Here is an 18944-nt window from a genome sequence, read left to right as displayed (position 1 = left end):
TGCCTTGGCCCAGTCTCTTAGTCACCCACATAGAACACATTAAACTCATGTTTATATTATATTTGGCTGAGTACCACACCAAATTGCTAGGGGCACCTTCATTCATCTTTTTTGCTTGGGAAAATCTATGTATGTAAATGTGGTGCCCCAATCCACATGAAACCAGATTTTAGTTGGGCCACGATCTATCTCTATATATGTAAAAGTCTTGTTTTGCTTGCATCTCTTGTCCTATTAGATCAAATGTTTAAGGGCTTTTGTTGTACTATTGTCCGAGTATCTGTTTTGCTTCGTATCTGACTGGCATGAGCAACCTAATAAACCTGCTGCAGAAGACTTATTTAAAACAGTTTATATGGCTGAAACTAGATATTTCTTATCTGTCACATCTAGTCAGCCCAATGTGTAGGATTTTAAATAATTAGGGGTTATGGAGTTTGCGAGTTTTTAGTATCTTTGGTAAATAAATGCCATAGTGCTCGCTTCACCTTTAAAACTGTGCAACATCTGACTTGTGGATAACAGCCTTGTCTTCCAAAATGTTCATTTCTTTAGATTTCTAATTGTTTCTATAGCCAGAAACTGAACTAAAAAATCTAATGTTTTGACCCTAAATTTGATAGCAAATATATCATCCATGAGAAGTGCATCTTGTTTGTGCAGAGAGCTCTAATTTAGCTGTTTCAAAGCTGATTGTGTACTAGAGACCCCACAGAGAGCGAATAGTAACTGAAAAAGGAGACATCCCTGTCTTGTACCCTTGGAAATATTGCCTGGGGCTAACCACAATTTGTATTCTGTAATTAGTGAAAGGCCGGATGAATTTAGTCAACATATATTTAGGGCTATTAGGCGCAGACCTTTTTTTCCTTAATGCCAAATGACAAAAGTACAGTATAATCTGTGGAATGTATTCTCCACCTGTAGAATTTGAAGAATCAATTGCAGTTTATCTTTTACCCTCAGATCTATCACATTCAACACAGTGACATTATCACAAACCTGACTCTCTAATAAAGACTGACTAGTTCAGCCACAACTCTATCATATCAGGATGCAATCACTTTGTGTACAATTTGGCATTGCAGTTAAATAATGCTACAGCCATATTCACCATGCTGTTTGGGATCTCTGTCTAGTTTGGTTATTAACTTTAGAGTAGGTTTTAGGGTCTTTCTGACTTTACCCATGTGAAGAAATTAGGTCAATATCTTTATCAGCTGGACAGCTAGAAGAGTGCTGAATGTTTTATAGACTGCCATTGTAAAGCCACCAGCCACTGCACCCTTATTACCATGCATAACTGTGAATGTCTTAACTTCTTCCTCTGTGATATTCCCTTTTAAGCCCTCCTTTGTACCATCGTAAAGAGCTCAGAAGGTGATTGTGTCAATATAGCCAGGTTTATCTTCTGGATTCAGGGAGCTTTTGATCTCTAATGCTTTGTTCAAATCTAACTAAACACATATTCTTGTCTGTACATAAGAGGTGCCAGTGACTGTTTATTATTTTGTGTGTGTTGTTTCTAGATTGATTTAGTATGACGTTATAACCTAGTACTGTATCATCTTTTTCAGCAGCCTTTTGATGCATAATGGTTTCTTGAGATTGTCCTTTATTGCCTCACTTTCACCCTTAAGCTCTCATTCCCCCTCACTGGCCCTGAATATTTTAGTGATAGTCTCAATGTCACCCCTAAGGGCCCTAAATATTTTTGGTAGGACACTTGCCTTCTGTCTGGCTTTGAAGTCACCCAGCTGTTACTCTTTTTTAACAATTCTTTTTTATTAAGTAGTATGCCAGTACAGGAGTAATCCAGAAAACAGAATATAACATTTCACAGTGCAATACCATAGTGATTTTTCACTCCATAGCCCCCTGAACATCTCCATACCTATCTCCCCCTGCTCCAATCAGATCCCACTTGTCAAAACCTGACTGGGCACCCAGAGTTCCTAAACTGGCCATGTTCTATAGAGGTGTAGTCTGCGTGATCCTATTGGTCCATCTTAGTGCCTTAAGTGTTGTGTGGCAAAGTTTGTGTCACAACAGCAGGACCTTTGAAAGCTGTATGACGACCCCCCCCCTCATATAGGGCATGCTGATAAACCCTAGGGTGCATGACTGGTCTCTTCATCTGCTAAGTAGGCTCAGTCACCTAAAGGTGCGTCCAATAATGGACCACTGTTAGTTGCACTGCCCAATAATATTTCCAGGTGTCAAGGAGGGCAATACTTCTATCGTACCAGGAGCGTGTCAGTTTTCGGTAAGCAATGCGGGGCTCCACTCTGTCCCAAAGTAGCAGTCACACCTCACGTTCTATTTCTGTGAAAAAGGAATCCGGGAACAGATAGGGGTATTATGTAGCGCATACAAAAAGTGCGAGAGTGCCATCATTTTAACCAGCATCGGCAAATCCAATAGGTTTTGCTGTTGTCTTTTTCTTTTGCATTCTATCTTACTATCTAACTGGATTATAAATATTGGAAAAATGTTATAACAATGTTGTTTGAAATTTATAAACCGTTAATAATTGCTTATGTTTATTATTTCAGCATGCCTCGCAACATAAACAATTAACGGTTTATCAATTTTCAAACAAACCGTATCCAATATTGTGTTATTTTCGCACCTAGTTGTAAATGATCCTCTAAATGTCTGTGCTTCAGTCTACCTTAGTTTCTCTTTGTATGGCTGTATTCTAGTTATGTATGCTTAGCAGTTCAGATCATACACAAATGTTGTTTGGCATGCATGGAATAAACTAATATTTCAGTAAAAAGAAAAAAAAAAAGAAAAATCCTCTCCGCCTGTATACAAATAGCAAGGAATTGAACAGGACGAAATACTGCCAGGCTTGTCAGACGTTTTTGTGTGACCTGGGTCAAGAACGTCAAGCAAGCGTGGGGGCCCCACTACCTGGAAACTCTTAGTTCATGCCAGGAGGTACAAGCATCAGACTTTAAATATTAAAAAATGTCTTCAAGGAAAAAGGAAACTCAACAGCTTCCGCATCTGTTGCCATCTAGTAGTATGGCCGCATTAGCGGGCTCCTCATTAACAAAAATGGCAGGTTGTGTTTCTAATTATATAAATCAATTTGTAGCAGGACTGCAGGCCTCAGAAATAACCCCCTTTTCCTTCCCTGAAACGACCCTGGATGCTGCCCCTTGCACACATCACATAGCAAAGCACAGGAGGCAGCGGCTTGGGGGCTCCACTCCATTCCTCAGTCCCACAGGGAGGCGTGAAACTGGATAAATTCCCTGGTGTTCCAGCATAGCAATCAATCAAGGCCTTCCTTCTTCTGCCCCACCTCCCCCCATACAAACTGTAAATACATTTGTAATTTCTTGCCTTTGATTCAAACTCCAGGCGCTGACTCCCGTATGCCGCTCAGCATATGCTGCTTATTGCTATGGAGTCCCGCATGCCACTGCTGAACCAGCCGCGGTGTACCACTTGTGTTCGACAGGCTCAGTAAAGCAGTAAGGCAGCGGCATCTGCCTCCGGAGCCAGCGGGGTTCGGGTGCCTTCTATAAAGGGACCTCTTGGCTGCAAAGGCAGGAGCAAGGCGTGCACACCCCCAGCCATGCCACGCAGCATGCCGCGAACACTGGAGCAGGCCGGGAGTCCTCGGAAGAAAGAAGACTGCAACAAAGAAAAAGAAGACAGGGAAAGATGGCGGCAAAGAAAGAAGACAAAGAAGACGGCATGCCCTGATGAAAGAAGACAAAGAAGATAGCCTGCTGTGAAGGAAAAAGAAGACAGCAGTGAAGAAAGACTGCATGCAGAAAGAAAAAAGTACCTTCAGTGTCGTAGCCCAAGAGGAAGGACACTGGCCAGTGTCCAGTGGGAAGTGATCGGAAGCAGTACTTGGTCCACAGGCAACCTGATGGTAAGAAAGAAGAAGAGGACAATAGGAAGTGAAGCAGGATGACGTGCTGGCCAATCAAAATCAAGTAAATCGCAGCGACGTTGGACTAGGCAAATGATAAGTTCAGGTAAGTAAGGGGCTATGTCTAAGCCCCTTTTAAGGTTTTCACATTATTATTTTTTTATTACCAATAGATTTCACAAGCTGCATGCAAGCGCACATGCAGGCGAAACCTAAAAAGGGCCTGCATTGAAAGAGGCATTTCCCTCCAATGCTGGATATCTTGCTTAAGATGGGCCAGCAGCAGAGCTAGGTTGCGCACATGAAACTGTGAGGGATCTGTCATAACATAGATCCAAAGATATTTAAAGTCTTCCCAAACAACCTGGGCATCACAACAGCGAGGGAGTCACCATTACATATGTTTATTAAAGATATTTTCCAGTTGATGGTGTAGCCAGAGTAGGTACCGGATTGGATTAGTATATGTATGAATAAGTCTAGGGTTAACGTTTGGTCGGACACATACAACAAAATGTCATCAGCGTTTAGGGATATTATTTTATGTCCTCTGTCCACGGACCAAGGGGTCCTGTCGGATCCATGCCACCAGTGGTTCTAAAAATGAGGGCGAAGATTCAAGGTGAAAGTGGGCAACCCTGACGGGTGCCACGGTGGCATTAAAAGCTAATGACAGGCCTCCATTGACTGCAACTTGGGCCATTGGGTCAGTATGTAGAAGCTTAACCCATCTCAGAAATTGAGGGTGCAAAACCCATCTTGCTGAACACCTCAAATAAAAACGGCCATTCCACAATATCAAAGGCCATCTTAGCATCTAAAGAGAGCACTGTGGTATCTTCCCGTAGAGTCAATTTGTCCCAAGACCCCTTGAAGGGGCTGTAAGTTACCTTCTTTATTTCATCCTGTCATAAAGCCGGACAGATCAGGGTGAATGAGGGATGTAATTACTTGCAGCAGTCAAGTGGCCAAGAGTTTAGCTAAGATCCTAACTTCTGCGTTTAACAGAGAAATAGGCCTATATGAGGCAAATTCATCTGGTGGTTTCCCTTGCTTGGAGATAACAATGATAGTGGGTAGCCGTTGGTCTTTCAGATGTACACCCTAGGTACAATTCTCCCTAAGCATTTTAAGGAAGTAGGGAGCAAGTTTGGATGCCGTAATTTTGTAAAGTTAAGTATGAATCATGCTAGGGTCCATTGCCTTACCAGAGTTAAGGTTCTGTATTGCCTGAGCAAGTTTCTCTACCATTAGGTTTGCTTTAAGTAGGTCTCTGTCCTTTCTGGACACTCTGGAGAGTCTGTCAGCAAATGGTTCACACAAATTAGCCGCTGTAGCAGTGGCGACCAGCAAATATAGGCGGGCATAGTAATCAGAAAAAAAGCTGCTGCCTACCCTGGAACCGCTCACCAGTGTTGGTCTGCACCTCTGGCACCCAGTATTTTACCCTGTTGCATCTGTCAAGCCAGGCTAGAAGTTTCCCAGCTCTGTCACCAACATCATAGATGTGGTGTTATGCTGCAGAGTAGCTGATCCTGGCGGCGTTAAGAACTAGATGTATGTATTCTTTCTGTTTAAGGCTCAGGCCATGCTAAGTGTTCCTATGGCTGAGTACAAAGTTCATCCTCTAGTTGTTTAATTTAATGTTCATGCGTTTCTAGTCGTGCCCGTTTGTCTTTTATGTGGCTTGTTATTGACCTTTTATTGCAGCTTTATATGCCTCCTACAGGGTTGTCCCGAGGTCTGCGGACCCCTCATTTTTGTCAAAGTAATGTTCTGTGGCTGTATGGAGACCCTGTTTCACTTTTGGTACCGTACAATACCAAGGATTCAACACAAAATTGAGTTTGGGCGACCCACCCGAGAGACCATGCATTGCCCATACATGCGAATGGACAGAAATCCCTTTGCCCAAATGACAAGGTTCACTAAATTTAGGGACCATGTTCACAAGAGTAAAGATATAATCAATACAGGAGAGGCTTCTGTGTGCCCCGATTCGTTAGTTTGTGGAAGTGCCATATATCCGTCAGTCCCCAGGCCGTTAGAAAGTTCGCCGTGGAGGGAGGGTCCTCCATATTCTAGGGGTAAACAAACTACTTGGTCATTTAACCCGAATTTAAAGTCACCCCTCCATCAATAAAGTGCCCTTGGGCATCTGGAGTAGTAGGGCACTCAGCTGTGGTAAAGCAAGGTCATGGAGTTGTGGCGGAATGTAATCCGACAGTATGTTGACTGCTTTTTCTTCCCAAAGTCCCAATATTGCTGCATATCTACTTTGTGTGTCTGACCAGGTATGTTGAACTATTAATGATAGCGCTTTGCAGACAAGAATGCCCACCCCTCTGGAGCCAGAGGTATATCCCGCATGAGCTGTTGTCTTATAACCCGATCCATTTAGGGCTTGGTGAGTGTTACCTTTGAGGTGGGTCTCTTGGAGTAAAGCGAAGTCAGGAGCCTGCCTGTTAACATATTGCAGGAACATCCTGCGTTTATATTTGTCTCCTAATCCATTAACATTCCAGGAGAGTAATTTGATAGACCTCTCTGTCAGTGATAGGACCCTTTATGTCTCCTGGCCCGTCGCAGGCCCTCAAAACATCTCATGGTAAATGGGCCATGAATGTTAGGGTGAGTGTCCCTCCTGAGGGTGAAAATTAGCACTGTTGCGACATAGTATACATAACAAACATCCCATAATTAATCCCCTGCCCTGCCTTCCTGCATGGTGAAACATGAAATATCCACCCTCCAACTCTGCAGAGTGCCTGGCGCTCCAGAACATTATATTAACAATCGGTGAACGTTACCAGCATCCGGCCTGTGTTCAACTGCTGCTTCTCCATAACTAAAAAACTCCAATAAACATGTTAGTAAAAAGAAGTGTCATTGATTGTCCCACTTCTTGTCCAGTCAGTGCATCTCATTCAAAGGAAGACCGAGCTCTGCTTGTGATCATTGCTGAACGTGATCTTGAGGTGATTCAGAACAGCGTTGTTCCAAGGGGCAAACCTTATTGGGCCACACTCCCTCTGAGTCCCCGCCGCGTCCCCTCAGGTGTCCTCAGATGAAGTAGGATGCTGTTGTTGCGATGTCTCCAATCTCCCCGACGCTCCTGGCTGGTCCATATTTCCGTCTGGTCTTCTTCCTCGGGCTCCCAATCTGGTTCCTGTGACTGTACTCACATGCATCTTCATCCATTTCGAAATACCAGATCTTACCCTCTGCCATGACTCTCAGCTTGGCTGGGAATATCATTGAGTATTTTATTTATCACTCCCTCAAAGCTCTATTGACCTCCCAAAAGCTGCATTGAAGCAGTTGAACCTTCAATCTAAAGTCTGGAAAGAAGGTTATGGTTGAGTTTTCTTAGGTTAAGGGCGGAGTTTGTGCAGTCTGGAAGATAACATCGCAGTCATGATGGTTGAAGATCCGAGCAATAATGGGTCGTGGAGGCACACACGGCTTAGCTGGAGTGCCAAGAACTCGTTGGCCCATTCCACTGAGAAATAATTAAGCCTCTGGGTTGTAATTTCTTGAGGATGAGCTCTTCGACAAATAGGTCGACCGTCGGCCCCTCCGATCTCTCCAAGGCACCTATAATCCGGACGTTATTTTTTCTGGAGTGGCCCATAAAGTCTTCCATTCAATCCTTCAGTATCCTTGTGACCGCCTTTAACTCTGGGCCACATTTTCAGTCTGGAGGGTGATAACGTCTTCAACCTCAGTCAATCTAGTCCCCATGTTACGGAGATCTGCTCTGAGCAATGTAACTTCCGTAGAGATAGTCGATCTTGCTTTCTCAGGAGGTACCGACCCCGTGATGGCTGTCGTATCGTCCTGGAGCATGGGAGCGGTTTCTTCCGTGGCAGGGTGTGCCTCAGATGGTGGCTTTGCATTGCCCCCGTTATTGTTGGCAGTCTCCTCAGGCATTTTGTATCTCTCCAGCTTAGTTTGGTGTGCGGGTCGAGCGCCCTTACCGCCCGTCATTAATTAGATCAAAGGCACCTCAGGATCTTGGTGCACCTAATTGTTACTGCTGCCCATTACCCGTCAACTGTGTTTCCTTGAATAGTGAGGTCAATCTAATTAATTCAGCCCTAATTCATTCTTTTGCAGCACCCCAGATTTTGTATCACTAACGTTTTCATCCTAATTTTGTGCATTAGTAGCTTTAATACTTTAATTAGAGATGTGGAATTCCTATCTCCCTACACCCTGGACATATTGTTTGGGGTCAAAGGACATTTTCATGTCCTTGAGACAAGTAGGCACCCTTTGGCTGCCAGTTTAGAGAAGGGAACTGTTTGCAGTTGAGGTAATGTGTGTCCATATGTTATTGGTGTTCAGACTTGTATTTGTGGTTCATTAATTAAAAGCCTTCATTATTAGGGTGAGCGCTGTGAATAATCATTTTAAGGTCACCTGTCACACTGCACTATTGACAGTGGTTCAAAAAAAAAAAAAAAGTGTTCACACTTTTGAAAAGTTTAACAATATGAGGCTAAGTATAATCTTCCAGGAATGCTCCCTGATTAGATGCAAATGTTTGCAGAAGCTTGTAAGCAGGAGTGATCAGTCTTTGCTTTAAAAAAAAAAAAAAATGCAAGTAGGAAATTATTTGATTTTAGGTGCTATTTCTTTGAAGCGTCATTTAGCAAAATGTGTTGATGCATGGTGGTATTACTAAAAAATATTCCTAATGGAAAATTAGTGTAACCGTTTTCAACAAGATTATGGGAAACATGAATATAAACAAGCTCTGGCAAAGCCAACTGATCCAACATTTTTGTGAGTCTTTTGGTTTCACCAAAGCCTGTCTTGTTTTGACCTGGCTTTTGTAGCACTTTATTAAGCTGCCATGCCCTCACCATTGTAACAAGCACTGGCAAAAAGGAAAAAAAGGTTTTGGTCTCAAAAAGCACACTTTGACACCAATAGTGTAACAAAGGCTTCACAGACACCCTCCAGGGGGCGCCCTCAAAACCGCACCTACCCTGAGTGAGTCTGGAGGATGGGGAGCTCCATGTTCTTTGCAAGGGGGGAGTCCATCCAGTTTCATTACGCCAATGATTGCCACAGTGGTTGCTGGCCCTGAACAAAACTACTTTGTGAACCAATATGCTCCTTGTAGAAGAGCAGAATGCGATCACTCACAGTAAAACCACCCGATGGAGAGAGAAATAAGTTTAATAAAAAGAATGTCTTTAAAACCAGAGCTAATTAGGGACGCGATTCTTAAAGAAAGTCACAAAAGTGCACGCATGGTATATGTCTTTGAATTAGAGGCTTTCATGAATTCACAAGAACTTACAGAAGTAGACCAGGAAATTGTACTCCTAGAAAATATTTGTGAACTGTATTTTAGCACAAGCAAATATGCATGTGTAAATTTGCTCATGGGAAAATCTACTGAGCATTTACAAGTTCACCACTTTCCCTCCAACTACTTTTCTCCCCAACCCTGGAAGATCTTCTACCCTTGTCAGGGGTAAATTTACAACTTTCTCATTATGGGAAAAGATTAGAGAAGAGGTGGTGAAAATCCTTAAAACATGCAAGTTAGTAGGTTTGCAGACTCAAAGGCACTCCAGCCCTGGAACTATTGCTTACTGCTTCTTCCAGCCCTAATATATATAGCTGCAGAAAGGTGGTAAAGTAAGGAATTTAGTAGGGATTGAAATTGCAAGTATTCAAGCCCTATTATAGTAGTAGCCCTGACATAATCCAAGAGGCTATTATCAGAGCTCTTACATAATGAGATTGCTGCTGTAATTTGTCACTGCGCTACATGACACCAGAGGGACAAGTAGATTTGTTTACTGGACAAGTAGATTTTAGAAGCAACCTGTCCCATGGAGAGTTATATGTGTTATTACATTCCACTCCCCTGATTAATGCAGGACAGGTTCCCTAAACTATGTGTTATGTCTCCATTCCTTAAATATGTTTTCCCATGTGAAAAGCAAAACCACAGGTGAATGATCAGACAAGATTTGAATCTCTTCTGCCACTATAATGGTGCAGAACTGCAGTGCTAGACCCAAAAGAAAGAAATCTATTCGAGTGACTCATGTATGTTGGCCCTCCAGTTATCCGGTGGTGCTGCCAAGAATACATCTCACTGGTCTTGATTGCACAGATGTTGCTATTCTCATGAGCCATGCACAGATTAAACTCGGTGTTGAAAACTCTGCCTGTTAGAAACTCTGCAGCAAGAGGTAATAGGGTTGTGCAAAAAAAAGATGTAATTTGGGATGTATATTGAAACCCCCTTAACACCTTTACTGACATAGTGTCTGTCAAATCTTTGCACTGATCTTATGCAGATTTTTGCAGGGGCATGTCCCATGACGTCTTTGTAGAGTGTTCAGGTTGTTTAGCGCTATAGCCACTTCCTGAGAGCATTTTCATTTCAGTGTGTCTGTACATATAATTTGATCGTTTCAACCCTGGATATTTAATGAGAAAAGTAAGCTATGCAGTTGTCACCATCAGATAAGTTTCTCACTAAGCCTGCCTGGGCAGTTTAGCAGGGCCCAGGGAAACCACAGCCATGATACATGTTGAGACTGCTCCCCCCCCCCCATCCATTCAAGCTGATCCATACATCTTGGCCCTTTAGTGTAAGCCCAGATGAGGTGGTGAGGAACTGTCTGTGCAGATCCTGGCAGTACACGTCCCCCACTCCATGAATGAAACAGTTTGTGCCACTGTGACATCTGCGCGGTCTTACTGAAAGGGAGTACAAGAAGTGTAATAATAGGCCTTTAGTTGTCGAAATGTATTTCAATTATGTTTTCTGCTTCATAATGTCTGTTCTTAGCGGGCCAGTCTGCTTCACCACTTTGTAACCTACTTATTTTTGTTTTCTCTTACAACCTACCTCCAGGGTATGAAAGTGTCCTGTACCCATTTTCAGTGTGCAGCTGGAGCCTTCGCCTACCTTCGGGACCACTTTGCACACTCCTACAGTGTAGACATGAGCCACCAGATCCTCAATTTAAACATCAACCTAATGCTGGTAAGATGCAAGTGAACGTCTATGATTGCCAGTTCCCAAGCTGTATTTCTTTGATGATTTGGGTGGGATGGTGTTGTCTCTCGAAAATGGGTATTTCTAACTTCATCTAAAGCAGTGGTCTCCAAACATTTTAATGTCGCCCCCCTCATTTAAAAAATGAAAGCCATTGGGTCCCTCACTCAGATTTTTTCACAATTATTTTATAAGATGGGAATGTTTAAATATGTCTAGACCTATATAAACATTGAATTTTAGTACCGTTCCCGTTTTTTAATGTAGTAACATGCTTCTGCTTAAAACCAAGCCCTGTTATCTGTAGAATGCTTCTTTTGGCCAGAGGCTGCCCCCCAACCCCCCCACCCCCACCCCAAGGGTCACTTGAAGTGTACCGTAGGGTTTCAGAAATGCCAGTCTAGCACTAACCATTTGATTCATGATAATGGAATTGCAAATGCTGTGAAGAAATCACCAATAACTCTGCAGAATGTTTAATTCTTCTTAGGGTTCACCCTTACTTTGGTGAAGTCCTGTTTGACCATGACAGCACCATAGGGAAACTCAAAAAGGACTCTGAGGCAGCAAAGGCTATGGGGGTGCTACTCAACACAGCACAATGGGGACATTTTGTGACCCACAATTCAGGGGAAGCTTCAAACTATCCTACACTGAACCTTACACTTCTCATAGCAAACAAGGCACCCATTTCTATAATAGAGGATCCTTCAGATGTTAATACAGAAATGCAAACAATAAAGGTAGAGGAAAGATATCCACCTCCACAGGATCTACCTCCACTACACGCCAGTGACTACTTACACCTACCGACTCACACTTCTCCAGTAGGGAGAAGACTAGTTCATTTCCACCCACAATGGTCCACTATCACCAAAGATCAGTTGGTTCTCACTCAGTTATCCAACATGGTTGCTATCTGGAGCTCACTTCCACTCCACCAAATATTCCACCTTGCACTCACAAACTCTCACAAGACCACATTACTCTTTTGAAAGAAGAGGTACAATCCCTTCTTCTCAAAGGGGCTATAGAGCCGGCTCCCTGCTCATATCAAGGGTTAGGAGTATATTCCCCATACTTCCTCGTACCAAAGAAGGATGGGTCCCGAGATCTATTCTAGATCGCAGGCCACTCAGCCTATATATTCTTTCAGAGCATTTCCATATGGTCACTCTTCAAGATGTCACTCCTACAACAAGGCGGCTTAATGACGGCTCTAGATCTAAAGGATGCATACTTTCACATTCCCATTCATCCAGCACACCGCAAATACCTCCGATTTGTCATTGCGACAAAACATTATCAATTCAAGGTCTTACCATTCACGGTCATAACTGCCTCCAGGGTTTTCACAAAATGTCTAGCAGTAGACGCAGCATACCTCCGACAACAACACATCTATGTCTTCCCCTACTTGGACGACTGGGTCATCAAAGCCAGAACCATCTTACAATGTCAGTGACCTACTCGGATCACAGTAGACCTCCTTCACATGCTGAGATTTGCAATTAGCTTTCTCAAATCCTATCTCCAACCTTTACAGATACAGCCTTATCTGGGGGCAATTCTCTGCGCTTACTCAGGGTTAGCATATGCAAGCCCAGCTCGAATACAAGCTTTTCAAACTTTCCTTTCCCAGGTACAGGAAAACCACACTTACACAGTAACATTAGTGATGCAACTACTAGGGATGATGGCATCCTGCATTGCCCTTGAGACACCAACTGCTTTGGCCCCAGCCCTACCCGCCTGTCTCCCCACTTCAAGAAAAACTGCAACAGCGACACGTTCCACAGGGTCCAGCGACCTCTGAAGCCTCCGAGGACTACCCTACATCTAAAAGGACCAAGAACTCCCGAGGACAGCGGCTCTGCTCCAAAGAAGAAACAACTTTGCAACAAAGAAACAACTTTTGAAGGACTGCACGTTTCCCGCCGGAAGCGTGAGACTTTCCACTCTGCACCCGACGCCCCCGGCTCGACCTGCGGAGAAACAACACTACAGGGGGGACTCCCCGGCGACTGCAACCCTGTGAGTAGCCTTAGTCAGAGTTGACCCCCCTGAGCCCCCCCCCCCCAGCAACTGCCTGCTTCTAAGAACCCGACGCCTGGTAATGACACTGCACCCGCAGCCCCCAGGACCTGAGGGATCCGACCTCCAGTGCAGAAGCGACCCCCAGGTGGCCCTCTCCCTTGCCCAGGTGGTGGCTACCCCGAGGAGCCCCCCCCCCCAACCCCCCCCTTGCCTGCCTGCTTCACTGAAGAGACCCCTGGGTCTCCCAGGGAACTCCACTGCAAACCTGACGCCTGTTTGCACTCTGCACCCGGCCACCCCCGTGCCGCTGAGGGTGTACTTTTTGTGCTGACTTGTATCCCCCCCCGGTGCCCTAACAAAACCCCCTCTGGTCTGCCCTCTGAAGACACGGGTACCTACCTGCTAGCAGACTGGAACCGGGGCACCCCCTTCTCCATTGAAGCCTATGTTTTGGGTACCACTTTGACCTCTGCACGTGACCGGCCCTGAGCTGCTGGTGTGGTAACTTTGGGGTTGCCCTGAACCCCCAACGGTGGGCTACCTTGGACCCCACTTTGAACCATGTAGGTGGTTTACTTACCTGCAAAGCTACCAAACACTTACCTCCCCCAGGAACTGTTGAAAATTGCACTGTCTAGTTTTAAAATAGCTTATTGACATTTGTGTGAAAACTGTATATGCTATTTTGCTAATTCAAAGTTCCTAAGTGAAATACCTTTCATTTAAAGTATTGTTTGTAAATCTTGAACCTGTGGTTCTTAAAATAAACTAAAAAAATATATTTTTCTATATAAAAACCTATTGGCCTGGAATTGTCTTTGAGTGTGTGTTCCTCATTTATTGCCTGTGTTTGTACAACAAATGCTTAACACTACCCTCTGATAAGCCTACTGCTCGACCACACTACCACAAAATAGAGCATTAGAATTATCTCTTTTTGCCACTATCTTACCTCTAAGGGGAACCCTTGGACTCTGTGCATGCTATTTCTTACTTTGAAATAGTACATACAGAGCCAACTTCCTACACTAGGGCTCTCTATAAATTACTAAAAATCTCACTTATAACCATCCCAACTACAATAATACTTGGGAGCAACACTCAACACTCAAAGAGCGATTGCCACTCCAAGCCCACAAAGAGTACAATAATTCCAAACAATGGTATCAAACATACAACCAGATCAGCACTACACAGTCTGATTTGTCATGAAACTCCTAGGCATGATGGCATCATGCATCGCTATTGCCCCAAACGCGCGGCTACACATGTGGCCCTTACAGCAGTGCCTAGCAAAACAATGGACGCAGGCACAGGGTCAACTTCAGGATCATGTGTTGATTGACCGCCAAACACACTATTAGGTTCAATGGTGGAACCCTGTAAATTTAAACAAAGGGTGGCCATTCCAAGACCCTGTGCCTAACGCCATTCTCACAACAGATGCTTTGATGATTGGGTGAGGAGCACACCTCAACAATCACAATATACAAGGACAATGGGACAATCAACAAAGACAACTACACATAAATCACTTACAACTGCTAGCGGTCTACCTAGCACTAAAAACCTTTCAGCCCCTTCTAGTTCACAAACCCATTCTTGTCAAAACAGAGAATATGACAACAATGTACTACCTAAACAAACGGGGGGTGCACACTCGTCATAACTATGCCTCCTTGCACAGAAAATGTGGCATTGGCCAATTCACAACAACATTTGCCTGATAGCGCGATATATACACCAGGCATTCACAATCAGTTAGCCGACAATCTCAGTCAATATCACCAGCAAACTCACAAGTGGGAAATACATCCCCAGATTCTACAACAGTACTTTTACCACTGGGGAACACCAGACATAGATCTTTTCGCAACAAAACACAAAATGCCAAAACTTCGCATCCAGGTACCCACACCCTCAGTCCAAGGGCAATGCTCTATGGATCAATTGGTCAGGGGTATTTGCTCACGCTTTTCCCCCTCTACCATTCATTCCTTTTCTCGTCAACAAACTGAGTCAAAACAAACTCAAACTAATACTCATAGCACCAACGTGGGCCCGCCAACCGTGGTACACCACACAGTTGGACCTCTCAGTAGTACCTCACATCAAACTCCAAGCAGACCAGATCTGTTAACACAACACAAACAACAGATCAGACACCCCAATCCAGCATCGCTCAACCTAGCAGTCTGGCTCCTGAAGTCTTAGAATTTGGCTATCTAAACTTTTCAAATGAGTGTATGGAAGTCGTTAAACAGGCAAGGAAACCGACAATAAGGCATTGTTATGCTAATAAATGGAAAAGGTTTGTTTTCTACTGCCAAGCAAACCAAATCACATTGTTAGATGCCTCCATACAAAACATTGTGAGTTATTTACTACACCTACAAAAAGTAAATCTAGCTTTTTCTTCCATCAAAATTCATCTCACTGCAATCTCTGCTTACCTGCAGATTAAACATACAAAGTCACTTTTTAGAATACCAGTTCCCTTCTGGAATCTTAATATTGTACTTACACAACTCATGGGCCCACCTTTTGAACCCATGCATTCTTGCAAAATCCAATTCTTAACTTGGAAGGTAGCATTTCTAATAGCCATCACTTCACTACGAAGAGTTAGTGAAATACAGGCGTTCACTATCGAAGAACCATTTATACAAGTACACAAACTAAAGTGGTTCTCCGTCCAAATCCAAAAGTCATTTCACTGTTTCATTTAAACCAAACTGTGGAACTCCCAGTCTTCTTCCCACAGCCAGACTCAGTAGCAGAAAGATCACTGCATACATTAGACATAAAAAGAGCACCTATGTATTATATAGACAGAACAAAACCATTTTGTAAAACTAAGCAATTGTTCGTTGCTTTCCATAAACCCAATGCTGGTAACCCCATATCCAAACAGGGCATAGCCAGATGGATAGTTAAATGCATACAAACCTGTTACCTCAAAGCTAAAAGAGTTACTCATTACACCAAAGGCACACTCCACTAGAAAGAAAGGAGCAACAATGGCCTTTCTAGGTAACATACCAATGACAGAGATTTGTAAGGCAGCCACTTGGTCTACACCTCATACATTTACCAAACACTACTGTGTAGATGTGTTAGCAACACAACAAGCCACAGTAGGACAGGCTGTACTAAAAACATTATTTCAAACGACTTCAACTCCTATAGGCTGACCACCGCTTTGGGGAGAATTACTGCTTTGTAGTCTATGCACAGCATGTGTATCTGCAGCTACACATGCCATCGAACGTAAAATGTCACTTACCCAGTGTACATCTGTTCGTGGCATGTTCCGCTGCAGATTAACATGCGCCCTCCCACCTCCCCGGGAGCCTATAGCCGTTTAAGTTGCAATTATAAATTGTATATATGTAAATAAACATTCCTTTAGCACAAACTATATACTTAAATATCTATTCCATTGCATGGACATCTTTAGTATTCTCACTCTACCACTCCTACCTCACCCTATGCGGGAAAACAATCTAAGATGGAGTTGATGCCCATGCGCAATGGAGCAGAAAGGGAGGAGTCACTTGATCCTGTGACTCGAAAAGACTTCTTTGAAGAAAAACAACTTGTAACACTCCGAGCCCAACACTAGATGGCAGGAACAGTGCACAGCATGTGAATCTGCAGCGGAACATGCCACAAACAGATGTGCACTGGGTAAGTGACATTTTCCATATATATATATATATATATATATATATCAAAACAAACCCTTTCAGGTTTAGAGTGACGCATAAATTATGCAAAAAAGAATAGAGAACTCTGGGTAGTTTCCAAGGTTAGGTGGCGAGCAGCTCTAGTTAGGAGCACCCTGCAACACCAGCGACACTCTAGATTTGCTCACCTCAAATGTCTGTTTATCTAGCAAGGTTTTTAAGCATAGGATCAGCACAGTGCTATGCACGCTGAGCTAGATAGTGACAGTATTTTGCCATTTGTACAGCAAAGTCTTTAAGCATAGATTTGACACAGTGTCCACCATGCCGAGCTGTAAAATGACAAAAGCCATTTACCACTCCAGGCACAGTATTACAGATTTGAACTGGTAAAATACCGTCCAAGCCAACCTGGATTGAGGCCCGCTGTTGGTTCTGTCTGTCTGGCCAGAGCCTGCAGCCTCTTTTCATAGTGATCTCCATTGAAACGCATTGGGCCCCCAACTCTGTTTTGCACCCGGCCGACCCCGTGCTGGTAGTGGTGTACTGGTGTACTCCTGGACCTTGCCCACTACTCACCTTAACTCCTGGAGATAGGTCTTGTAAGTCGCTGTAATCTAGCTGTGTGTGGAACTTATTTTTCCTCCCATAGGATAACATTGCAAAACTCTGAAATTGCACTGTCTACTTACGAAAATGAAAAGAATACCTATTTAATAACGTACATACCAGAGCGATTTTTCTTTGACTAAACATATAGAAAGATACTTGCTATTTTTATAAATTGGTGTGGATCTCATTTTTGAGTCGTGTGTCTCATTTATTGACTATTGTGTGCATTTGTGGATGTCTTTCATGCCTCTAGTTTAGCCTAAGGCTACTCGACCACACTACCTCTGAATAGAACATTTTGGGATTGCATAGCAAGCCCTGTCCGCTCTGTGGGTAACCCCTGGACCCGCTACATGGTATTGACATACCACATAAAGAGCCAGCTTCCTACGTCTTGCTTATGCTGAAGTGTCTATTATAGACTTTAAAGGACATAATTGTGCCTTTTTTCACCCTGTTAGAGAATTTCATAGAGTACCAAATATACATTAGTTGGTTATTCCTCTGCTGCTAGCCGTAGCAGATCCCAAAGCGTCCATCCTGTAAAGTTCCATTCCCTTTGGGACCATATTTTCTCTGCAGCCCATAGTGACCAATGTACAGAAATGCCGACACCAAAGAACACAGTTCCAACATATAAATCTGAGGCTCATACTCCATAAGTCATCAAAGTTGTTTTTCCGCAGACTAATGGGGAGTGCCTGGAAAAACGTATTCCCCAGATAAGATATTCATTTAAATAGTGTGGATCCTACCCATCTGGCAGAGGAAGAACCTTGACCTACGGGTCATATTGGTTGCTTCTAAGAGCAGAAAAAATGCTTGGAAAGTTAGCTTTATGCAGATCTGACACAAGAGTAATGTTTATAGCCAGATATTTAATAGAATCTGTTTCTCATGAGAAGGGATAAGACAACCTTAATCCCTCCACCTACTCTCAGGTGAGAGTAAGGCCTCCTTCTATGCTCATTCTAGATGGGTTTCAAGAATTAACTGTGTCCTGACCAACCCCTTAAGGAACTTGTAGAGAAAGTGCCAGTTCACCACATCGCAAGCATTCTCTGCATCTAATTTCCTTTCTTTTTTTTTTTTTTTCTTGTTGACCTGTCTTCAACCAGGTGGACAACCCGACTATTTTTAAAAAAAATTGTTTCGCTTAAGCTTTCTGTTGACTGACTGCAAAAGTAGGATTCATTTTGAACCAGTAGTCCTAGAGTTCACCCTTCAATTCAGTGCCGACTTGACTCACCACCAGGGTAAGAACACTCTTCATCAGGGGAAGAATTTTTGTTGGAAACTGTCCTCTCTCAGGCTGTGGGGCCAAGTCTGGAATCCTGAAACATATTTACGTTGTGAACTCTAGGGAATGAGACGTTGTCCTGCTTTGCTGGAGAATTTACCCTGACACTAAAAGGTGGCTTTGCTGGCTGAATATCTCTGTAAAGGACACCCAAACCCACCAACCCAGCTGACTTTAAATAAAGCTTAAGACAAAACAACACTGATGGTGCGTCACCCGGGTCATGAAGCTACCGAGTTCTTTTTCTGCATTTGAACTGATGCCTCTGCACTACCCCAGCCTTCCTCTTTTCCTTAGAATGTCTAGATTTGCCATACCCCAGATAGTGTTGGTTTCTTGTTTAATTAGCTAATTATCATCATTCTGGAACAG

The 18944-nt window shown here is 43.5% G+C and overlaps 1 protein-coding gene across 3 annotated transcripts in view; it reads left to right on the top strand.

The window, feature by feature from the left end:
* The window catches only part of PTPN23 (protein tyrosine phosphatase non-receptor type 23), a 582812-nt gene that overhangs the window by 133181 nt on the left and 430687 nt on the right, over positions 1 to 18944 (top strand). For all 3 annotated transcript variants that reach the window (XM_069210890.1, XM_069210891.1, XM_069210892.1), the window contains one exon: positions 10791 to 10922. In XM_069210890.1, the coding sequence (XP_069066991.1) occupies positions 10791 to 10922 (132 nt within the window). The remainder of the gene's footprint in view (positions 1 to 10790; positions 10923 to 18944) is intronic.

Source organism: Pleurodeles waltl, chromosome 10 (assembly GCF_031143425.1).
Source record: "Pleurodeles waltl isolate 20211129_DDA chromosome 10, aPleWal1.hap1.20221129, whole genome shotgun sequence".
NCBI classification, from domain to species: domain Eukaryota; kingdom Metazoa; phylum Chordata; class Amphibia; order Caudata; family Salamandridae; genus Pleurodeles; species Pleurodeles waltl.
The sequence above is the reverse complement of the archived record's forward strand: the minus strand, read 5'-3'. Positions and strand labels throughout refer to the sequence as shown.